At 39.5% G+C, this 24,216-nt stretch overlaps 1 protein-coding gene across 1 annotated transcript; it reads right to left on the bottom strand.

Moving 5' to 3' along the window:
* Nucleotides 1-16,466: 16,466 nt before the first annotated feature.
* On the bottom strand, nucleotides 16,467-19,588 carry LOC122518516 (protein escargot-like). Its single transcript, XM_043637489.1, has 2 exons — nucleotides 19,078-19,588; nucleotides 16,467-18,447 (listed from the first exon to the last, which is right to left on the bottom strand). Exons 1-2 carry the CDS (start codon nucleotides 19,193-19,195, stop codon nucleotides 16,844-16,846), a joined length of 1,722 nt encoding a protein of 573 aa, XP_043493424.1. The 5' UTR covers nucleotides 19,196-19,588; the 3' UTR covers nucleotides 16,467-16,843.
* Nucleotides 19,589-24,216: the final 4,628 nt, after the last annotated feature.

Raw genomic sequence — 24,216 nt, 5'->3', positions numbered from 1 at the left:
AGGACGAACAACACGGCCAAAGTGTCAATGGATACGTGTCTTCTTCTTTATTTTTTTTTTTACAATGAATTAAGCTATTCTCCAAATTCTTAACGATTTCATGACATTCTTTACGAAATTTTTCTTTCCACTTTCTATTCTAATATTCTATTTCTACTTTTATGATCTGTTCTATGATGTATTAATTAGGAGTACGAAGATGAGTACAAGAATTTTCATCTAAAAAAATTATTGTACATTATTTGAAACGATATTTTAATATTTAGAAGACGTTTGTTTTAGTTTAACGACAAAAATGGTAGATTCATTTAACCAAGTTTCTCCAATGAAATCGTATCTATCTCTTACTCGTGTTTTCTTCGATGGATCGATAGTAATTTTTTAACGAATGAAAGGTTTCCACGTCGGAAGGATAATTACGAAGATTTTTCTTCGAGGAGGCGGACAATTAGAGACGAGCCGAAAACAAGTTTGGTTGGCTTCTATTTCTTGCTCGCAGAAACGAATTCGTTTAGAGATCGTGACTGGACGGTGCCTCATCGCTTAATCGTCGTTAGAAACTGCATCCTCGCGTCGTCGAATGACAAATCAGTCCTTTTGTCTCTTACACGCTCGCTCGTTCCGTTCGGCTCGTTACATGCACCATCACGAACGATTAAGTGCCGTAATTTACTTGATGCGACGAACAATGCTCGTTCTGTCTTACGTAAGAATTCGTAGAAGCCCTACGGTCTATCGCTAGCATTAGAAATAGCACAAATAATATTTGGATATTAGATTGAGTGGATAGAGTCACAAAAAAGATGTGACGAAATGTATCATCCTCGATAATATCGTTCAAAAGGAACGACGAGTTATATTCTTTCGGTAAATCTACTCCGTGAAACGTTTCATGGCTGACGTTCGCGCGAATGAATATTCAAAAGGTCGACCGATCGTGCGGGTAAATAGAAACATCGAGCCGAGAAGACGTATTTTATCGTCGATATATTAAAATGCAAACGAATCGTCGGAAAACGAAGATATACATTCTTCTAATAACCGTTAGAAGAGAATACCGATCTCTCGCTAATTAGGACGTATATCGTGGTAGAACGCTTCTGATTGATCGGTCGCCATAAGTCACCGACCTTTTTGACATTTTTCTCATTGCACACTGGACGAAGGAAGAACGACGAGAGAAAAAGAAAGAGAGAGAGAGTCACATACAATCTTAAGGGCCTTTGAAATTCCGTTGCGACAACTACGACGACTCGAAAGTCTAAGATGAGAAGGAGGAGGAGGAGAAGGAGGAGGTGGAGGAGGACCGCCTCGAGTCTCTTCCAAAGACATTAGTCTCTCGCATTGCGAAGAAGAATACGAGCGTGTTCGTGTTCTCAACGATAGCAAGCCGAGTGCTCGGGAACGCAAGACGACGGAAGGTTCCTCGGAGAGTCGGCTTTGCCCGCGAGGTGCAAAACAATTAATTACCGTGCAACCTTTGACCCCGGTGCGCGAGCCGCTCATTATGGCGCACTTTGATGATCCCAAGCTGGCCCTTGCCAACCTACGTCAACCGGTATCACCTCACCCTGTATATTTCCTTGACTCATGAATTCAAGCACTTGCCTTTCCGAAACTTGCTCGAAAGTAAGGGATGAGAAATGCTCGCTGCACTCGATTCGTCGAGTTCCTCGATCTACGTACGAAAGATCGTATCTTCTTTGAGAAAAAAGAGAAATAGCATTTTGTCTTTTTGATTCCACGAAATATAAGTCGAGCAAGAAGATGAGGGTCGAGCGATCTTGCTTATACTTGGGTAGGTTGGTATATACAACGAAGGAGAGATAACGGTACAGGCTCTTAAACGCCACGTTATTCCGTCAAATGAAATCCTCGTGACCCTTGGGTCCGGCATTCTTTATCCTTCGTCCAGTCGCGGTCGTCTCTCTTTTTCTCCGTCCTCCACCCACCTTCCCGGCCGTTCTTCTCTCTTCTTTCTCTTTTTCTTCTTACCCTTCGCTCTCCTTACCTCTCTCCGTCATCCCTTCTTTCTCCCTCTTTGAAACGTGCTCGTGCCTTATAACATTACAATTGCTAATTCCCCCGCTGCGGTTGCACTCCGACGCAATAAAGTTCGACCGTCGTAAAAGCGAGGGCGATTCTCTCCGTCCTTTGCTCGCTCGCTGCTCGCCTACGGTTTTTAGCGAACTCGCCGACGGGACTTTAAACGAGCAAGCTTTCTTCCTGGTGCACCGATAGTGGGTCAAGTTAATATGCCGCATTGTGATTTTTAATATTCTCTCACAGTCCTGCACGCCTTATGGACTCTTCTCTCTCTCTCTTTTCGCTTCGTGTATTCCTCGCAAAAGAAAAAAAAAAGAACGAAAGAATTCAAGTACCGCTGGAATGAACCTTTTTGCAAGGAGGACCACAAACCTTGTAAAAAGAGTTGCCGAACAAATTGAACGATTCTTATTTGAGAAACGAGATTAATAGATAATTATTTGGATAGGACGTTATTTCTTATTATCTTCTATCGAACATGAAAGTCTAATACGAAGCAACGAAGATTATGTTGGTAATTCAAGGCGACAGAAGAAACGCTCGTGATCGAAGAGAAGCGATTCAATGGCTAGGCTCGAGGTATCTCTTATTCTCGGAGTCTGTTAAAGTTTCGAAGACACGTTGTACCTCGACAGGTACTCACGCTGAAAGAAGCTTATTAGACGCTACGGTTGCATAACCGGGGGCGTTTAAGAGGACCTATCAGAGTCGACGGTTAACCCAAGGAGGCCCCTCTTCTCGAGCGTTGTGTCCGCAGCGTTCAGATGAGGGCCGTGAGGCCCACGATCGTGACCCAACCTGCTGTCCGATCGATCGGACGTTGTTGCCCGTTGTTCGCCACGAATCGTGCGATATTTCGCGCTCCCCCAAGATTACCGAGATCCACCGGCCACTTCCGCGCTCCCCTTTTTACCTCTTAGATCTAAACGCGATTAGAAGAGGTAAACCTAAACCTAAAGGGAGATTAATCTCTGTTCGCGTTCACTCAGCCGATAGAGTAAAGTATTTCAAACTCGTTGACCTTCCTGATAGAACTCTAAATTATGAACGTAAGAAGTCTGTTTAGACAGAAATAAAGTTCTCCGATTTAACCGCGTACGCGGATATATACGATATAATCGATCAGCTATCTTGTCGAGCAATCATCTCGCACTTAACGATACTATACGCTTTCTAACTATACGCAGGTAAGAATTATGAACCTCCATAGATATATCCCTCCTCATACCTCGGTAGATTCTCAACGCGAAACGGTAGCGCGTTAACGTGGGTGCAGCATTAGCGCCCCTGTCAGGTCAATGAATCATTAGAGTCACGGACAGGTCGGCAAGGCGCCTATCGACGACACGAATAAATGCCGACCGCCATAATTCTCTTCTCGCATGCGCTCCGTGCATTATCGGGACCAAAGACCAGAAGAATCCAATCACCGGTATACACAAACTTCGGACCGGGACGAGTTGCTGCGAATAGTCTATTTAAAGAGTTCTCCATTCGAGTGTGAACTCTTTTATTCGGAGAACGGAGAATAAGTGGGACGTTCCCTGACAATGAGACCGACTTCCATAAATCAGCAAACGCCCGTCACGGACCGCAAAACGGCAGCAACGTTCCTGTTACTACTCGTATCAAGTTAAAGCTCGCCTATACGCTGGACGGGTTCCATTGTCAGCCGCATAACCGCTTGCAAAACTCTTTCGATCGGTCTTACATTGCTAACCGTGCTAATATATCGCTTCCGCCTTGTCACGTTTTATCCTTATATTTTTTCGCGATCGTGATCGCAACGAACGATCACCTTGATACGCTCTCCTTTACAAAATTTCAAATCGTAATAAACTGTCAGAACTTTCGATCCATCATCCTGTTGTTTTCTTTCTGTCCTTCCTGGTGTGTGCTGTCCTGGTGGTGGTGGTGGTGGTACTGGTGGTGGGTAAGAGTTGCAAGCTTATTTTCATGATGATCAAAATAAAACGGGCATCGGTGTTGGGGACACGCGGAGAGAAGAAAGAAGACATTCTTGGCTCATTGGTACGCGCAGTAAATCAAAGACTCGATAACGCTTCAAGACTCGATGTGTTCGCAACAAATCACCTTATCTCCCAGAAGATACTTACTATTTTTTTTTAAGGACATATCCGCGGTGACCTGCTTGGCGAACCAGAGACCAAACTCTCGACGACGCCCATTCTCTTTCTTTCTTTCTTTCTTTCTTTCTTGTACTTACCGAGGCGGATGGAAATGAAAAATGACGTGCGGGCAGCGGCTAACGGAATTAAATGGAATTCACGCGTATGGGCGGACGCAGGAGAAGCGTAATTGTCGGTATTAACCCACTTGGGCGTCTCCTCGACTCGGCCCGCATCGAGTGCGCTCGCGTGTTCGGGAGACAAGCTCCGAGCATCGCCCAATCCCTAACGTCGTCTGCTTTTTTCTCGCCCTTCTCGAAACGAACCGTTGTAGAACGAAGAAGACAAAGATAAAGACCACTCGCGAACGAACGAACCAAGCGAAAAGAAAAAGATAGAGGAATATAAGAGAGGAGGGAATGCACTCTCGTTCGAGCACTTTCTCTGTCCTTCTTCCTCGTTCCTCGATGTGTAAACACGTGCGAATCTCGCCGAGGAAAAATGCACGCGTGCGAGACTGACATGAGAAATGTTTTTGCTACACGCTTTCGATCGACGAAATTTAACGCGATGATAAATGTTAAATGATTACGAAGGAAACGTGCTAAAACTTTCTCTCTCTCTCTCTTTCTTTCTTTCTTTCTTTATTGAAGTTATACTTCTTGGGAGTGATTTTGTTCCGAGCGTCTGGAAAAACGACACCATGAAGTTTGTCGGTATTTACGACGCGCGGCAAAACGATTTCAAGTATACGGCGTGAAGTTGTCTTCTTTTCTTCTTCCCCCCTTTTTTTCTCGAGCGGGTCACCCATCCAAGTACTAATCGTACTCAGCGCTGCTTTACTTAAATGATCGAAGCGAGAACTAATGCTGTAACCGCGCCATGTCTGTTGACGCGTGAAGTAATTCGATATATCTCTGTTATATTTAGCGTGGACTGATATCTATATTTTGATATTTTTGTTTCTTTGTTTTGTATTCTTTCTTATATATGTAATATATCGATCGATTGAAAATATGTTTCCTTTCTTTTTTTTTTGAAGTTATTTTTGAAGTTATTGAGGTTATGTTCATTTTGGTACGAAAAAGAAGTATAACTTCTTACGTGCGTACATAAGTACACACACCAGTTTTTTAACTTATTAACATTAACATAAGTGTACTTAAGTAATCGATAACTCGCATTTGACGACAACCAAATACGATTAATAAAACTATCCTAGTTGTAGACGCAACAGAGGGTATAATACGATAGTTTTATTAGATTTTTTAATTCGATATATCTCTGTTATATTTAGTGTGTACTGATATCTATATTTTCATATTTTCTTTTTCTTTTTTTATTCTTTCTTATATATATATATAATAATAATTACTTTTTTTCTTTGAAGTTTTTTTTTGAAGTTATTTTTGAGGTTATTGAGGTTATGTTCGTTTTGGTACGGAAAAGAAGTATAACTTCTTACATAAGTACATAAGTACACACACCAGTTTTTTAACTTATTAACATTAACATAAGTGTACTTAAGTAATCGATAACTCGCATTTGACGACAACCAAATACGATTAATAAAACTATCCTAGTTGTAGACGCAACAGTGGGTATAATACGATAGTTTTATTAGATTTTTTAATTCGATATATCTCTGTTATATTTATTGTGGACTGATATCCATATTTTGATATTTTTTTATTCTTTCTTATATATATAATAATAATAATGATTTTTTTTTAAGTTATTTGTTTTCTTTGAAGTTTTTCTTGAAGTTATTTTTGAGGTTATTGAGGTTATGTTCGTTTTGGTACGGCAAAGAAGTATAACTTCTTACGTAAGTACATGAGTACACACACCAGTTTTTTATTTATTTATCTCAATTCCTTTATCATATTCGATCTCGTTGTTACGAGCTATTGAGTAGCATTTACCGTAATCCCTAATAAATTGTATTATAGTGATATTCGAATTCGATCGAGTCGATGTAATTTGACGGTAATGAATACTTTAGACAGGAATCTAAACATAAACTAGGTCTTAGTTGATATCCTGGAAAATTCGTGTAAACCATTCTTATCTCGATAGGTAACGATCGTAGCACGCAACTTATTACGCGGTAGAGCAACAGGTGTTATCGAACTTGTTGCGCGTACGCCAAGCAAGAAGGCAAACACGAAGGCTTACACAGTTAAAAGCCGCATAGTTACTCGTGAGAGTCTAAGTTACGACTATACGACTACACGAGCCACATTGCACCGTTCTAATATTTTATTATGATCGAGCTTGTATACTTGATTCGAAATCTAAGAAAAAATCTAGTATTATAGAAACTTGCCTATGCCCTATTGCCTTTGGGATTTTAAGACGAACGATTAACGATTACAGGGATTGAACTTTCCATGCAACGACGATAAATATCATTTCCCGAATCAGTCGACAGAATTATCACGCAGGTATCACGGTTATACGATACTTATTAAATATTTTTCGAAATATGAGTCCTACCTCTAATCGAAAAAAAGGTTAACACAAAAAAAAAGAAAAAGAAGAAGAAAAGAAAGCAAGGAAAAATCTCAAATACCAAATGAAAAGTAATATTAACTAACACCTACGACACAATAGTTGCAGCGATAAGTTGTAAGCACCCACCCAGTATCGTTAATATGCACAGGATGGAAAAATATTCGTAATAAAGTATTCGCGTCGTATCAATCCGCGATAAATTATCACCGCGTCGAGAATCGTACCGCACCCCGTTCGGTACCGTATTTACAGACACACCGAACGATTATTACCTGATCAGCAATTAGTACCACCAAGTGATAGATGGTTTCAACCCTGAGAATTCCTATTACCTTCTTTTATATTTCTCACGTGTGCTATCGAGAAAGGAATGATCGATCAGTTTGCTATTGGTGGTATCTTCTTTAACATTAATTATTATAATTATTTTTCTTCGTTGTTAATGAGATAAAAATACTAAAAAAAAAAAAAAAAATCAAGACGACGACGAGTATTCGATGACGCAATATTTGTGATCCGAAAGATACGAGAAGAATTGTAGAAAAAAGAAAAAATAATCGGAAGATCTTGTCGCAGGTGTAAAACTGTTTCCACGGTGTGGTGTGGCATTGCTCTCAAGGTCCGACATGGTGCACCTTGGTAAGAGACCACGAGCTTGGAGTTCCGATCGACGGAGATATCGTGCGAGATTACGAAAGCGTTATCTTAATTGCCCTCGAGTGAAGGAGCTACGAGATCTCACGAGGGGTAAATAGAAAGAGAAAGAGAGAGTGTTGGTAAGTAGAGACGGTAGATCCTCCGTTTACGACGATTCGATCGATGACAAGATCGACCACGAACGATCACCGTGACTTACTTTAATTATCGATGCTTGCCTCTCTCTCTCTTTCTCATTCTCTTATAGAAAGAGGAGTCCTTGCAAGCACCTTATGACCGGACCACCAGCCTCACAGTATGCGAACTATGCGGCTGGCTTCGAGGTCGACTCGTTAAGAGACAAAATGTCGAGCATAAACACTCTATATCTCGTTATAAATAATTAAAATCGATTTTTCTTATATAACTTTTATGTTTAGTTGATAGATTTATTAAATGGAAAGAGATTGAAAAAAGAAATTTTTATTTAGACACTCATAGAACCGCATAGAACACTCATATCGTTCATTTTCCGAATGTATCGCAAGGTGGCAGGCAGCTTGAAGGAATAAAGAAACTGACAAAAATGTAGGATCCTGTGGAATGCAGAAAGGAATTTGCTGTTACCACGTGTCGCTTTGAAAACATGTTGGTTCTTCTTTCACAAAACACTGTCCAGGTCAATTTTTTTTTTTTTCTGTTCGGGCTTCTTCTCCACTTAACCATTCCAACCGTTCCTACCGATAATTTAGAAACCCCGCTCCTTTTTCGGACACACATACACACACGCGTGCACACAAATCTTTGCAATGGTACTGTCAAAAACTTGCCTAGATTATTCGGGACATCTTTGTGCGTCGTAGAAAATAAAAAAGGCAAATTCCTATTCGAAATAAAGAAAAGAAAAATGAAATAAAAAGTAAGAAAACGTGGTGAATAGAGGGTCGTGTTGCGACCTTCCAATGGTTACCAATCATTATGCTAACCAGTCATCAGCTGGTAATCAACAAACTCGGCTGATTCGCCGCGCACTATTATACGAGGTGTGGCGCCGTTGAGATAGAGAAAGAGAGAGACATTGGTGGGTGGGTGGTCTGTAAGCAAGTCGGAGAATCAAACGTGTGAAACTATGATTTGGATGGCGATGACGAAGACAGCAAGATAATTCTCGATGCATTTCAATTTACGAAGAGAAGAAAAATACCTTACCGACCTAAGTAATTCTTTGTAATATAAAAATGACTTTATTGTTAATGTTCGCGATCGATCGCCATCTGTTTAAGTAATTTCAAATAAAAAAAAATGATGAAGAAGAAGAAAGAAGCGTTACTGATACGAGAAAAGGGACGAGAAAGGGCTACCTGTCCTTGGCACCTTCGAATATCGTGCATGGGTGCTCTTCGTCGTCTGATTTCTCCCTCGAACTTCCTCTCACAACAATTTCTGGATATTAATCTACGTCGAAATTAATTAGGTTCACCGTTGCGTACCGACGCGTTTCTCGAGGTGATGGATATTCCAACATTTGTCCGCGACACCGTAACTCTAACGCAAGGTGTTCGACCTTCCTCCTCCTTTCCATCTAAAAAGTCTCTCTTAGAATTACTTTGATCATTCGAAACGCCCACGCTTATATTTCATTAGCCTGAGAAAGCTAAAGTTGATCGAACTTTTGTCTATTTCTGCTACTCGAGCAAAATTAATAATAGAGACGTTTGCGAATGCTATAGGAACGATTGAAATATCAGAAAAATTGAATAAAATTCCTTAAGAAAAGTGAATAAATTGTTAAAGAAATATATCAGCGATGTTATCTCGAAGATTTTTTCGAAGACTCGTTTTTGGGGGGAAGCAACCAACACGTTGGCATTTTAGGATCATTTAAGGTAGGTGTGAAAAGTGCTCTAACGTGGATTTTTACGGTCGAATAAATTCATAGCCGTCGAGCAATTTGGTTGGAGAGACACCGACCTTCTCGTTTCTACGAGGATCCCGAGGAAAAAGATGTTAGTGTGGGTGGACGGGGACGAAGTGGGGGGACGTTTTCGCGAAGGAAGATGCTTGGAATTCGTTCGTGAGCAAAGAAGACGGCAGGTAGGGAAAAAAAAGCAAATAGAAAGAGAAAGAAGTTTCGATCGTAGCCCGCCCTTGCCTGCGAAACCGGCAGGTGGAACCTGCCGCCCTGTCCGTGAACCATCTGTTGCGCACGCAATCTTAAAGCCTTACGAACAAGGCCTGGGTAACAGGTTGCTCCTGCTCCTGCCACGGCCGAGAGCAAGCGGAGATTGTTTTGTCCGCGCTCTTAAAGGTCCTCCACGGGCTAATGAGCCATTCTGCCGGGATATTGGCCCGATGCCCGAGAGCCGCTTTTGATCGTTGCCTCCTGAAATATGGGCCCCATTTGTTTCTACCGTGCGGAGAACGAACGAGAGAAAGAGAGACCTCGACGCACTTCGTCAAATTATACGAAACTCGATGCGAGAGTTGTTGTGTTTTAAACTTCTCTTACCTACTTATGAATTTATTAATTATACTCCTACGTTTTTCTTTTTCTATCTCCCTCTCTCTGGATGTTACCTTTCATCAAAGACTTTTAGATGAAATTTCTAACCAACGTGTTGTATCTAACTCTAACTAAATTCTCATAATATTAGGATGAAACAAAAGTTCGTACACTTTTTTAATGAATATTTGTAAAATAAATTTAAGAACAATCCATTATGCAGTTTCAAAGTAACGTTTCGATACAATATAATGTAGAAACTTTTGATTCGGCCTAAAAAATCTCGTTATTCTTTACAACGAAAAAATAACTTTGACAATTGTTACGATTCAATGTTTCAAATGACAACGATCCGTATTAAAATAAATCCGTGTAAAATAAAATCCGTATTAAAATAAAAAATAAATCCATTATGCAGTTTCAAAGTAACGTTCGGCCTAAAAAATCTCGTTACTCTTTACTACGAAAAAATAACTTTGACAATTGTTACGATTCAATGTTTCAAATGACAACGATCCGTATTAAAATAAATCCGTGTAAAATAAAATCCGTATTAAAATAAAAAATAAATCCATTATGCAGTTTCAAAGTAACGTTCGGCCTAAAAAATCTCGTTACTCTTTACTACGAAAAAATAACTTTGACAATTGTTACGATTCAATGTTTAAAATGACAACGATCAGTATTAAAATAAATCCGTGTAAAATAAAATCCGTATTAAAATAAAAAATAAATCCATTATGCAGTTTCAAAGTAACGTTCGGCCTAAAAAATCTCGTTACTCTTTACTACGAAAAAATAACTTTGACAATTGTTACGATTCAATGTTTCAAATGACACAACGATCCGTATTAAAAGGTACAAATAAATATCGAATAAAGGTAGTAAAGCTAGGAGTTAGTTAGCTGTCATCGTTGATCACATCGTGTCCCTCTTACCGAAACACCACGTCGGTTTCTCGAGTGATCGGCATTGTGAGAAGAACGAAAGAGCATCGGGGCCTCGCGATCGGGGCCTTCGCGAGCTTATTCTCGTTATCGACGATCACGTTTTTCGAGGAAGAAACTTGTGAACGGTCGCGCGCGCAGGGGGCAGGGGGGACTTTGCACACTCTTCTCGGTACACCTGGTGCTACCAAAAGCACCGATACACACAATAGGACACGTACTACCACGGTGAGTAAAGAAGGGTTGCAAGAAGAGACGAGAGTCTCTTCCGGGAAGCGATGAAAGAAACTCGCTTCGTCTCGCTCTATCTTTCATGGCAAGTTCACCGTGTGGTCAGGTGTGCCACATCTCCTCTCCTCTATCTTTCTCGAAAGGTACGCTCGATTTTAACCGGGGTCAATATCGTCCCGACTTTTCTGTATCGGCCTATGTCGAAGGTCGTGGGATTTCTTCTTCGCATCTCTCTGTTCCGATCTTTTACGAGACCTACCGTGTCGAAGGAATACGAAAAAAAAAAAACAAAAATATAAAAATAAATAAAAATTCAAGACAAAAATATATTTATATAAACGAAAACAGATAGGGACAAAATTTATAACCTTTTTTTATTGTTTTTTTTGTTCAGAAGTCAATACGAATTTTACCTTCTCTTTTTTATGAATACATTTCTTTTTTCGAAATCGTAGGAATCATTCTATTAAGCACAGATGTTACCTCAAAGGAAAAATTGTCTTTACCAATTAACTTTCTCCATCATAAATCTTGATTTAACGTGAACAATAGGTTATTCAAAGATGTCTATTAACGTTTGAATAATTTTCAGGTATGTATTTTTTGTCAAAGGACTAAGAAAATAGAATTTTCTATTTATTGAATACAACATAGACAAATATTCCGTTTGTCTATAACAGGTATAAAAAGTATTGTACGAATCGATTGTCACTATGTTCTTTGTATAATATTCTTATAGTTCTACATTGGAAAGTAAAGAAAAATAAAGGATAATTCTTCCAGGAATTCACTCGCATATTTTTCTTTCAGTCTCAACCCCCCCAATCCCATTGTACGAAAAAATCTCCGTGAACTCGACGTGAGATCTCATTTAGTTAGGACGGAAGTTGCGACGTTACGATCTTTTGTCGTAATTTTAGCCTTTTGCACGCTCACTCCTACGTATTTTTTTGTTTCCTTTTCGTGAAGAAGGTTTTTTTTTTTTTTTTTAAAGTACACACGACGGTGATATACGTATTTGCAGGTAAATACTTGCTTGATCCGGATACTACTCGTTCGTATATAGGACTACGACTACACACGCGTTTATAATAGAAGCTTTAAAACCGAGAGTACGGACGCACCAACCAACGCACCTGTTCGATCGAACCACTCGCCATAAAAGCCCAAGGATCGAGGTAGCTTTTGCTTCCACACTTTCTTGCCTCGTGTTCGTTCGAGCCGGTATGTCGCGTACGTGGATACACATCGCTATCGCGGATTCGACTCGTCCGCTACTCGAAAAAAGGAGAACACCTGTCGGTCAAACGAAGATATTCTCGAGCGTGCCTCGAATTCTCGATTACGCCGTATTTTTAGGTTTACATGCTATGCAACTATATATATATATATATGTTTCTACCGAAAAGATTTCATTACTAATTGAATTCCTCTTCGTGAAAATAATTCGTGCCTCTCGTTTAGGAAAGAATTTCATCGAATATAAATTATCCTATTATTGTCCATGTTAAATACGATTTCAAATGCGTGACTTTTCTTTCGATTTCTACCATTGATTCGACTTCACATTGATTTAACAAAATCAATCCTCTCTTTTTTGAAAAATCAATGAGATTCTATACAAAAGTCCGTCGTAAATCTGATAATGTTGTGAAAGTTAGAAGGCCATTTTTATTATACCATGAAAATTTCTCTGAACGTAGAATTTTAGATCATAAAATATTTTCATTCATTTTGTTTGAATGACTAGGAGTAAGGGACAGACACCTGGAACTCATTCTATAACTCGAAAACAAAGGTACACATTGGACATATGTTCATATTATATTTTTAACTTGTTTTAACGTGTAGAGAAGTAATGAAATGCATTTATGAAACATCCTGTATGCGTTGATATTTATTTTTGAAGAATAAATAAATCATAAAGTAGAATTAGAAAATTGTTTATTGTGCACTATCGTAATTACCGTTAGATGTAACTGTCTTTCCATGGAATATCAGTCGATACTGATGCAGCTTGTGGAAGTTACTGCAGGGCACCCATATGGGCGAAAGATCGCGGAACAAAAAGCTCTCCCTTCTCCTCTCTTAACGAAAAGTCTGGCACGGCTGATTGAATCGGCAAATGCACGTTAAATACTTAGTGCAGGTAGCAGCCCATTGGCCTGGTGTGTTCGAGAACGATTCAATGCGTTTTCGTAGCACCGTTTCCATGCCATATGTTGTTTGCTTTGCTAAAAGTCTATTGTGTGTCACGTTTTACAGCTTTCTACGCGGTGTTACAAACATGTGCGCGCGTGCACGTAAGCGAGATAAATTCTAACTCCTTTCCTTGCACCTTTGAACCTCTTCTTAGCAGCATCTAAACGATCCCGAAAGGCCAGTAATCGAAGGGATCGTCGATCATCCTTCGTCGTTCGCGTGCCCAAATGTAACTCGTAACAGAGATTACGGCTTATTTTATGTTAAACTACCTGTCGTCGGTTAGTTGCGTTGTAATTTTCAGCAGCGTATAATATGGGTAGCCGTTTACGACGTCCTGTCATCCTCTATCGATATTATTTTATGTACCTACATACTTTCGCCGTATGAATAAACGTACGACGTTACTTTATGCTGACGATAAATCTTATGTTTGCATTAATGAGACTCTCCGAATTGTCTCATGTATCGTAAAGTGTTAAATATGTAACCACCGCTATGATAAAAATCGAATGAAATTAACAAGTTTGATAAAGATACCGGATATTTTCAATCTTTCTTATTCGATATATCCGAGTAGATTGATAGTCAGATAGATTAATACGATTTTGATTTATGCCAAACTATTTTATTAATATTTCTAAGAAATCAGTTTTAACGAGTTAACATTATTGCAAGCGTATTATGTAGATCAAATCTCTGGATCAATTAATTATGGTCTCGCACTATTACGCCCCTTTCGATTCCAACAAACTCCGCGAATACGCGAGTATCTCGAACAGCCGTAACTCTCTCGTTGAAATTATTTAGCAACCAACTATATATATATACCGAATCCCTTTCGAATAGATGTAATTACTTGGTTGTGCATACGCACGTGTCGTACAACGAGAAATATTTAAACGTGCCCGATTCGATCGTTCCTCCTTTGAATATCAAACCAAATAGAATTAGGCTCGTCGAAAGAGAATAAATTTGCTTTTATCATGGGAAGATTGTTTCTATCTTAAGATTAAAAACTTACTCGAGAATCGTTCGATGTTTTCGTCCCCCCTTCGATGATACTTTCCCTCCTCGTATCATTTTATTCTTGATCATAAAAACTGCTCTCGGTGTCGTACGTTTGAAATAATTCTAACAGAATTTTATTTATTTTATTTACTAAGTTTTTTTTTATTTTTTTAGTAATAAAATGCTTTTATCATGGGAAGATTGTTTCTATCTTAAGATTAAAAACTTACTCGAGAATCGTTCGATGTTTTCGATGATACTTTTCCTCCTCGTATCATTTTATTCTTGAACATAAAAACTGCTCTCGGTGTCGTACGTTTGAAATAATTCTAACAGAATTTTATTTATTTTATTTACTAAGTTTTTTTTTATTTTTTTAGTAATAAAATTAAAAGAGAATTTTATATTGTTTATGGGGGAAAGGATGATGGATAAAATCCAGAGTAAAAAAAAATAAAGAAATAACATTCAAGTTGAAGATCTATATCATTTTATTTCATATAAAATATCTCTATATATAGCCAGTATTTATATCTTAATAGTATTTGCTTTTTTTTTTTTTTTACAGAACTAGAAAATAGTGGTACTCGCCCCCAATTGGTTGATCTATTTTTATAATAGACACAACGATTAAACGGGACGACGGCTCGTCTGCTTTTCAAGCAATATTTAGTTCATCTTTTGCGTTCAAAATGATCAACAAAACATCGACTCGTCTGCTTAGCAAGCACGACATTATCAATTTTTCGTCTATTTTTTATTATTCTTTAATCTTTCATAGACGAAAAGTAAAACTTTGTTCTTTGTCTTTTTCCCGAATAGCGAGTCGCTCTTGTTCTAGTTACGTATACTATATGATACAATGACTAGTTTCTTCGAGTAACTTGAAAGTGAGCGGTGTACGTGTTACCATTAAAAGTGTATAATTAATTTAATCCATGAAAAAAAAACATAGATTTTATACGAATCGATGAAACTTTTTAGGAAAAAGCATGTTAGAAAGAATTTGATTAGATGATTTTAACTGAGATTATTTCATGAATTAACGAATTTTACTCGTTTTAAAGGTAACATATGAATTCGGATAAACGTAAGAAGAATACAAAAGGAAATAGAAACGAACAAATAAGAGAAATAAACGAAAAAATATAATTAGACTCGACGCCGTCTAACACCGCTTGACGTCGGCCGATGAATAATAATTTTGTAAATGTTTAAAAATATATCGTTATTTCGTTTTTTTCTGTCTTATTAAGTAATCGTTAAACGTCTTATTTTATATACAGTGGTAGGTTGGTTTGTCGTCGATGGCACTTTGACGAAACAAAACAAAAAATATTATTTAATAGCGCATAGAAATGAACAACACCACTGCTGTACACGCATTCGTGACAAAGCAAACAAATGTACACATCTTGACAATCATAGAATTCGTTGTATTTTTACACGAAATTTCTTCGTTTACATTCAATTTGTTGCCAAGAGACTACTCCTCCTTACGATATCGTATGCTCGTAAAATAATAAAAGGTTAATTTATATCGGAAGGATTGATTTTAGGATCAATGTTTGATTAGAATATATTTTGTATTCCTTCCGATAAGTACTATAAGCCTTTTCAAATATTAGACACTTTTTCTTTCGACCAACCTACAATAATGACAACACAAATTTCATTTTATTTCCGAATTTCTTCAGTCAATTTGGCAAATATATAATGGAACATTTTGGTATATATTTACCATAGATTTTGATCTCAAAATTTCGAACGAACGAATATAAAATATAAAAGAAATATGACGAATATATATAAATGGAAAAAAATAGAAATAGAAAAAAAGAAAGAAAATGGCACGGCGACTTCACGGGACCGCGTCGAGCGGTAACTTTGAACGCTTTTTTCCCGTTCCTCTTCTTTTCGTGATCAAAAAAGGGTACAAGCAACCTTTCAATCAATTTGTTTAAAGTAAGAGAGACAAGCGTACGCCGCTACCCTACGTACGGGCAACACATCGATATTTTTTTTTTCTTTTTTTTACACACACACACTCGTAATAATATTCTCACTCGCTTACACCCAATCTGAAGATATATTTACAACGAATGACGGTAGATAATACCGAAGGAATATTACTATATTTTTTAATCGAACAAGTGTTAAGAGAAAACGTGAAGAATATTTGCTATCGTATTCTCGGCGATCGATTTAGATTTTTGATAGATTGATGAGAGAGAGAGAGAGAGAGAGAGAGAGAGAGAGAAAGAGAAGAAAACAGCGAATCATCGTCGTTGAAATAATCTCAACGTAAATTCATTTGCGACCGCTCGTTAAAGTCTCCGGAGACTTCGATTAAATTTCGAGTCGTTGAATCGAATTTTAATCGAAGTTTAAGTTTAAACTTACGTTTCGTCAATAACTTATTTTTCGATTCGTCGTTTTCCCGAAAAAGGCACTGTCGGATACGAAAAATATATCAAAAAAAAAAAAAAAATGAACGCGAGAGTCTTCGAATTAAAATCGATTTTTCTAAAACGCGTTTGCCCTTTCACGTGTGTTTTCAAGATCTGTGTGAAACGCAGAAGACTCTCGGCTTTCTCGATTTTAATATTTTTCATAATTATTTATAGATGGTCGTAGCCTATCGCAACGCTTGTACCAGGGCAACCACCTTCCTGATGCTTCGACAGCAAAGACATTCGACTGAACGTCTTCCTACAGGACGAGCAAGAATACTTCTTTACCTCGCTATGAGTTTGCAAATGAGCACGGAGATTGCTCCTGTCGGCGAACGCGCGATTGCAGTGCTGACAACTGAACGGCTTTTCCCCGGTATGAGTTCTGATATGCCCTTGAAGTAGCCATGGCCTGGAGAACGCTTTGCCGCAGGTCGTACACTTGCATGGGAGCGTGTGCGTTCTGATATGCATTTTAAGTGCACCGAGACTAACGTAAACCTTATTACAAGACTTGCAAGAAAATGATTTCTTTTGGGCATCCGTTGCGGCACAGTGGAAATGATAATGCTTAGAAATTCCCGAAAACGTGGAATAAGATTTTCCGCAATGTTTACACTGATGCCTTTGGGAAGGAACAGGTGGGGAGTTGGCAGTAGAAGACGAAGAGGACGAGTTCTTTTTGATCTTGGCATTGTCGACCGTTGGACCAGCCGAAGTACTATCGGTGGAAGACCTTCCACTTTCACTTCCTGGAGAAGACAAATCTTCAGGAGTGACCGGTGGAGGTGACCTCAGAGATCCCGATTCCAAGGAACTAGTAGGGGAAAGACCGCATTGATCAGGATTGGCCCAGTGATTGTAACTCCTGGCAATTGGTCTCTGGATTGTTGGACAGGTCAGAGCGATGTGCGGAGGTGGCGAGACCGATGTAGGATCTTCCGGGAATGTTTGCGTATAAGATGGTAAAGGAAAAGATTGATAGAGATCCGAGGGAGCCCCGGAATGATATCTGTAGGTTGCTGGATAGGGCAGATAGTGAGGTGGATAGATAGGCGCGGAATTAGCCCACGTCGATGTCGCGTAATGAGTTGACGGCTCGACCGGAGTGTTCAGGTTCAACGGCTCCAAGGACGCTTTACTAACTATGAAATGAAGCGGTGCCGAACTAGCTGAAACCGCAGCCGTACCCGTACCCGTGCCCGTGCCCGTGGCCGTGGCCGTACCCGTGCCAGTATCCGCGTCCGTATCCGAAGCCGTATCCGTCGACGATGTCGTACCTGTTACCACCCTTGATGAGGAACTTTCATGCTGGATAACTTCGATGCGAGCTTTCTTTGCCACAGGATGGATTGGTGCGATCCCAGCCGGCGGCGTGATTGCCTTCGTGGGGAAATGATTGTGATGATGGAAATTCACCGGGTGAAGAATATGGTGATGAGGATGCACCGATGGCGAGGTAGTTCTCAATGAGATAGGAGATGTTTGAATCGTCGAAGGTGACGGCGGCTTTGGTGGAAACTGAAGCGATAACTGTTCCGGCGTTATCAGATGCTGCTGTTCCCGCAGCTGCTGATGATAAAAAATAAACTGCTGTTGTTTTTCAATTTCTTCTCGTTGTCGTTCTTGCTGTTGCAATGATTGTTGTTGTTGTTGATGCTGTTGTTGTGGTTGACTTAAACGACGCTCGGCATGTCTACTTAGATCTTCTGGTTTTGTGCTCAAGTTTTCGGGCTCGGAAACATCATCCGTTACCACGTCGATGATTTCTTCTGAATAAGAAAAATAAAAATAGACTTTAAACTCGCTGCTCGAATATTCGTAAAGAATTTTAACATTTTTGATTTGATATAATGTATATATATACGCGTACGGAAAGTGTATTGTCATATACGAAAGAATGTATATTGAAAAATACATGATCAGCATAGGATGAACGTAAACACATATACGTAAATGCATATATTAATTGCCACTTGCATAAAAAAAAAAAAAAAGAAAAAAAATTCTGAATTAATATATGAATTAAGTTGCAGTATTGGAAAAAATTGGATGACTCACAATCCGATTGTATACGTTTAAGAGATAATTGATTTCTTAAAATTCATATTATTCTAATAAGATCTATTACGAAAATTTTAAAGTCAGAAAAATGTAATCATTTATCGCGTATGCACTTTGTATTCTCGTGCCTATTATTAACGGCGCACTACGCATATATGCATATATCGACTGATGAGTAACATTTCCGTTCATAGAAATAATATTTTATTTTAAGAATACCGGAACAAAAGACTGATCAATGAAATCCCGTTCATTTAGAAAGTAAAAAGAAAAAATATTACGCGAATGAATGTTTGTTCGTACGAATGAAAAAAAAATATGCAAGATACGAGACAAACCTTTGATCACTTTTGGAACATCCTCGTTGATCACAAGCACTGGTCGCTTTTTAAGCGGACAGTGACTATAACTGTTGTTTTTCTTCACGAAGCTACGAGGCACCTCTTCGACAAACATATTTGGGCCTTGGAGAAGCAACGGTTTCTTGGTGAAAATAATTTTGCTCTTCGCAGGTAATTGATATACCGCGAAGGCAGTCACCAGTTAATCCAATTTTTTGAGTGGCACGTAAACCAAAATTCTTCCACACTATACAATAATACGTTCATGAGCTTAAAACGCAATAATGTCAATGCAAGAAGTATAAATAATAATCCTTGATAAGGTGATTAATGTCACTGCACTATTTCACACACTAACTTCCTTCCTTGACGTATGGCACTACGTTTATATTCTCCGCCTCGTTTCGTTACAGACCGAGCGAAGGAAATGAGAAGGATGACTACAGAAAGAAATATTGATGTTAACTCATAAGAAGTCCCAGCACAACTGTTGAAGCGGTTCAGCTGCAAGCCGGTCGGTCTCTGACGGCAGGGGGAACTGTAGGGCCTCTTTTATACACTTCCCACCATTTCAGATGCAGGTGGCCTGCACGTGTAGACGAACCAATCGGGGCCAGGGGCCCCGCGCGCTCGCCAATGGGGGACGGCCGGTCACGGGCCGTCGACCAATCACGGAGGAGCCATCTGTTCCGATAGCTCGTGCGTTCTTCCCCACTCTTTAGGCTGCGCAAGCTAGGCTCCACAGGGCAGGAGGTGCAGGATATTTGTGAGTGCGACGCGATTGTCCCGCGCTACGCTTCCCCACTCCCTTTTTTTCCCTCGTTCTTCTCATTCCCTCTCTTTCTATTGCTGCCGAGGCGTTTGCCCGCTTACGAGATTTTTCTCGCGCAGCGCACTGCGCGGAAGAGAGCGCAGATGCTACTGGGCCTACTCTCCTCTAAACGACCACCCACCCTCTCCACCCCTCGTTACACGTTATCGTTGTTACACACGTGTGCAGTATCTTGCGCGCACAAATTTTTCCACTCGAATTTCCGTTCGATCTACCTGGCTCTTCTTTTACCCCCACTCACTCTCTCTCACTCTATCTCTCTATCTTATTCTCTCTGTTTGGGTACAGGAGCGTCGCTCACGTACCGTTTCTTTCTTCATACTTGAACCTTGTAAGCGCGTCGTAACTTTGCGTGAGTGCGTGTGCGTTCGTGCGAGGATACAGCGATTCGTCACTCGTTCTTCTTCCCCTCGCTGAATTTCAGTTCCCCTGCCCCCGTTTCTTCTTCTCCTCCTACTCCTCTTTTGCCAGCGCCAGTTTCGAACGTAACGGTCGTGTCGCGTGCCGCAGCATCGCCCACGCGTGCTGAAACCTACACGTACGGGTGGATCCCCCCCCTCCCTCTTGTTAGAAGGAGAGCGTGCTGGCAGCGTCAGCGAACGCGCGCGCCTACTCGACACCACGTTGGATTCACGGGCCCCAAGAGCGAGCACGCGCTGCCATTTTCGCGAACGAGAGGATAAGAATTGGCTTGCTCTCTTGGTGATCTCGACACGTGACCTAAAACCTCCTCCTCAGAAGAAGAAACCCGAGTTTCTTCTCGTTGCGTATGATTTATCTCGCCTCTGTCTTCTTCTTCTTCTTAACGTTTTATCTTTTACGAAAGAATACACAATTGGAAAGTATATGATTTTATATTAACAGCATAAAGTTTAGATTTAGATAAAGCAAATAGCAAGGCAGACCCGTCGAAGGTCTCGTTCTTCCAATAACGATCATTCAAAGATCAACTTTTTCTAGTTTTTTTTGGTCTCGTTAACGAAATTGTTTTAGTCGCGAGAACGAGATCATTCGAATAATCAGGCGTTCGTAAAATGATAAACATCGGGTACTGGTGGTGGTAAGGCACGGCAACTCGATGCTCGAAGAAAGATTGGACTGAAAAGATTTTTGACGAAGGACCCTTGTACTTGTCGTCGTAAACAGCTCGTTCGCGTAACACTTTATATTCTTTGGACTAGTTTCCAATGGTTGCTTGCTTGCGCATTCGCGCACGAGACCGCCCGATCATTTCGTAATAAAGGAGAAACAAAGAGACTGAGCTACCGATACCTGAAACATGCTCACTATCTCTCTCTCTCTCTCTTTCTGCTTCTCTTTCTAAGACAATTTTATGATAATATCTTTTGTAACTCGATATTCCTTGTTCGACGTGATACATGAATAGACGACGCTTCGTCGACGATACGACGTTTATCTCGTATTAATTAAGAAACTAGTCGCGATTTATAACTACACCAACCTCCTCCCGTGGGTGGTCATAAAAGCGTAACGCATTTATGCGCCAATAAAATTCAACGCACGGACAGATTTTCTCTATGAAAAATACGAGAGACAACAAGGATCCACAAACGAATTCCAACAACGATTTTGACATACCTGCCGCCACTAAAATGGCCTACATTCTATTAACGTTGTAACTTCCTTTTACAATAGTTTGTGTGCGTGTAAGTGTGAGAAGAAGACAGAGACCATGAAAATATTCTTCTTTCCCTAAAAAAAGGTTATTGAGCATCGATGATAGCCATCGTCGTCGTTTTCGTCTAACTTTTCTTTTTCTTTTCATAATCCGCCACTTGTGCGAGGCATCTAACCAAACTAAAGAATGAAAGGAATAAGGAAGGAGAAAATCTTCGGTTATACGTGCTATATTTTTCCCTTCCTTATTTTTTTTCTCTTTCTCTCTTATTCCTTAAAAAACGAGAGAGGAGAAAGGATGAATCGTGCACCGGTCGTTAGTCAGCGAATCATCTACCTGCTTTGCATGCTTTAAAGTATGCTCTTAAGAAAGGTACCTTTCGTAGAAGCTATCTGTCTCTTCGACTAGACATACTATATGTATATATATGTACATATATACATACATATACATATATATACATATATATATATATATACATACAAGGTATATCTTTACCTGCCTTCCAGCAAACGATGTATCCCTTCCCTTGCGTATTCAGGCCCGATCCGTCAAAAAATATTCTGAGAAAGAGAACGAAGAGTGCCGAAATAAGAGGGAGAACCGCAAAGAGAGAAAAGGGGGTGAGGAGGGGGGGGGAGGGGGAAGGAGACGAAGCAGACGACGAGAGACCTGCATCTCATCCGGTTATTCCGGTAAGCTACCGCTGGTTCCGGTGAGCTATTCCGTTTCTTTCTTCTTTCGTTCTCTCTTCATTGCGTAAAAAAAGATAAAGAATAAAGAGAGAGAGAGAGAGAGAGAGAGAGAGGGAGAGAAGTAGCCTCGAAAGGTGCTCCTAAATTATACCAAATGTTGGGCGCGTTAACTCGCCTCACCTTTTGTTTGGCCGCTTATATCCTATACGTGCAAATCTAGCGAAATAAAAAGAGAGAGAAAAAGAGAGAGAGAGAAAGAGAGAAAGAGAGAACGGACGTTGGCTTTTCTATCCACGGTCACCCTCCCTCCAATTCCAACTAGACTGGTCCAAAAATTGCGCAGGTTGCTAACAAAATATGTGTTCTTTTTCTAACAAGTAATGCTTCGATACTACAAGCAGGTCTCATAAAAAAACACAACCCTTTCGAAGCGGTTACGATGATCTTTCGGAATAGATTTTGTCACCGGTATTTTTTAAGTGGTGGCTGGAAAGAATGTGTACGTTAATTTATAGATTATAGAGAAGAAAATTTCTTTTCAAGTTATTTTCATTTCTTTATCTATCCTTCTTTATCTCTCTGTTCGTTTACACTTTTTATGATATTTGAATATTTTTAGGAAATATTTGAAATTTGAAATCTAATAGACAAACTTAAAACGGATGTTGTCTTTAAATACACGGATAATGTTTGGTATATTATTCTATGATTCATATAATTTACTTAACGGATCTTCTACAATCAAATGGAAAATTACACGGTAGGAAAGAAGATCAATGAAAGGTGTGACTCGATGATCGTGGAAGTAAGTACTTATGTACGAGTTTCTTTGAGTTCACCATGTTATACATATATATATATTTTGTAGAAACGTTTAACTAGTCGGTATATGTAATGCTCGTCGTCGTTCAGTTGGCCCGTTCGAATAAATCTGTATAATTATTACGGCACACCTTGTCTAGGTGTGCGCATGTGTACTCCACGTATACCGTGTGGCTCAGCCGATGGGAGGTAGCCCCATCGGAAGGAAGCTGGTTTGTTTTTTTGTTCTGCCGCCTCTCGAGGCGAGGAGCACCCCATAGCCTCACCTTTGAAACACCTGGCTATTACCACGAGTTCTTTTTTGTGTAAGTACGCGTGTATATATATATATATGTATATGTATATATAGATATGTACGGGTTACATACGTAGCTTCCACCATATGCGAGCGGCCCCACCGAGACTAGCTTTACGGACCCATTTTCGGGGCCTCGTAGATCCCTAGACATGTGTAAGGTACCCCTCTCTCGTTAAAAGAGAGAGAGAGAGACAAACAGGGTGAGTCCCTTCTTCCTTTCTCTTCTTCTCTTCTTCTCTTTTCTCTCGCCGTTATGTACGACGACGAATGAAATATTTTTCTCAATTACAGAAATTATTGAAGATAAACAACGATTTCAGGAAACACGTAACAATCACTTAAGATTATAATCTCGTAATTTTCGACAGAATATCTAACATTTCTACCATGGTTTCTTTAGGGGAAGAAGTTTCTTTTCCCACCTTATTTTCTTTTCTTCGGAACGTTTAAAAGGTTATTAACGACTCGGATAATCAGGTTCCAAACAATGTATTCGAGTAAGACGACAAAAATGGTGTGCTTGCTACCTAAGCCTGCAAACCCTTTGTCCTGGCTTATGTATACTTGGTCTACGAATCTTTCTACCGGTGTATGTGAACCCATGGCAATCTTTTTCAAGAACTCTTTTCTCTACCGTTTACCTTTTTTCTTTTTTTTCTTTTCTTTTTTTATTCCAATCCTTTCTTACCATTCGTCGTCGTCAAAAGATAGATACATTGTTCGATTATTTTATCGCGACTAATTCTAATGAAACGAAATAAATTGTAATATTTGTAACACGTTGCTCTTAGCAAGAAAGATTTTGTTGAATTTTAATTGTTGAATAATTGTTTGTTGAATAATAATACAC

The sequence above is a fragment of the Polistes fuscatus genome, unplaced genomic scaffold (genome assembly GCF_010416935.1).
Source record: "Polistes fuscatus isolate 324 unplaced genomic scaffold, CU_Pfus_HIC Scaffold25, whole genome shotgun sequence".
In the NCBI taxonomy this organism is placed as follows: domain Eukaryota; kingdom Metazoa; phylum Arthropoda; class Insecta; order Hymenoptera; family Vespidae; genus Polistes; species Polistes fuscatus.
This window is presented reverse-complemented; position numbering and strand designations above follow the sequence as displayed.

What these genes read in the sequence shown, in the direction of transcription:
- LOC122518516 (XM_043637489.1), bottom strand. Translation starts at nt 19,195, where the DNA reads ATGTTTGTCGAAGAGGTGCCTCGTAGCTTCGTGAAGAAAAACAACAGT. An exon ending in TGTTCCAAAAGTGATCAAAG is followed by an intron (nt 18,448 to 19,077) that starts GTTTGTCTCGTA and finishes TTTCTTATTCAG; the next exon opens with AAGAAATCATCGACGTGGTA.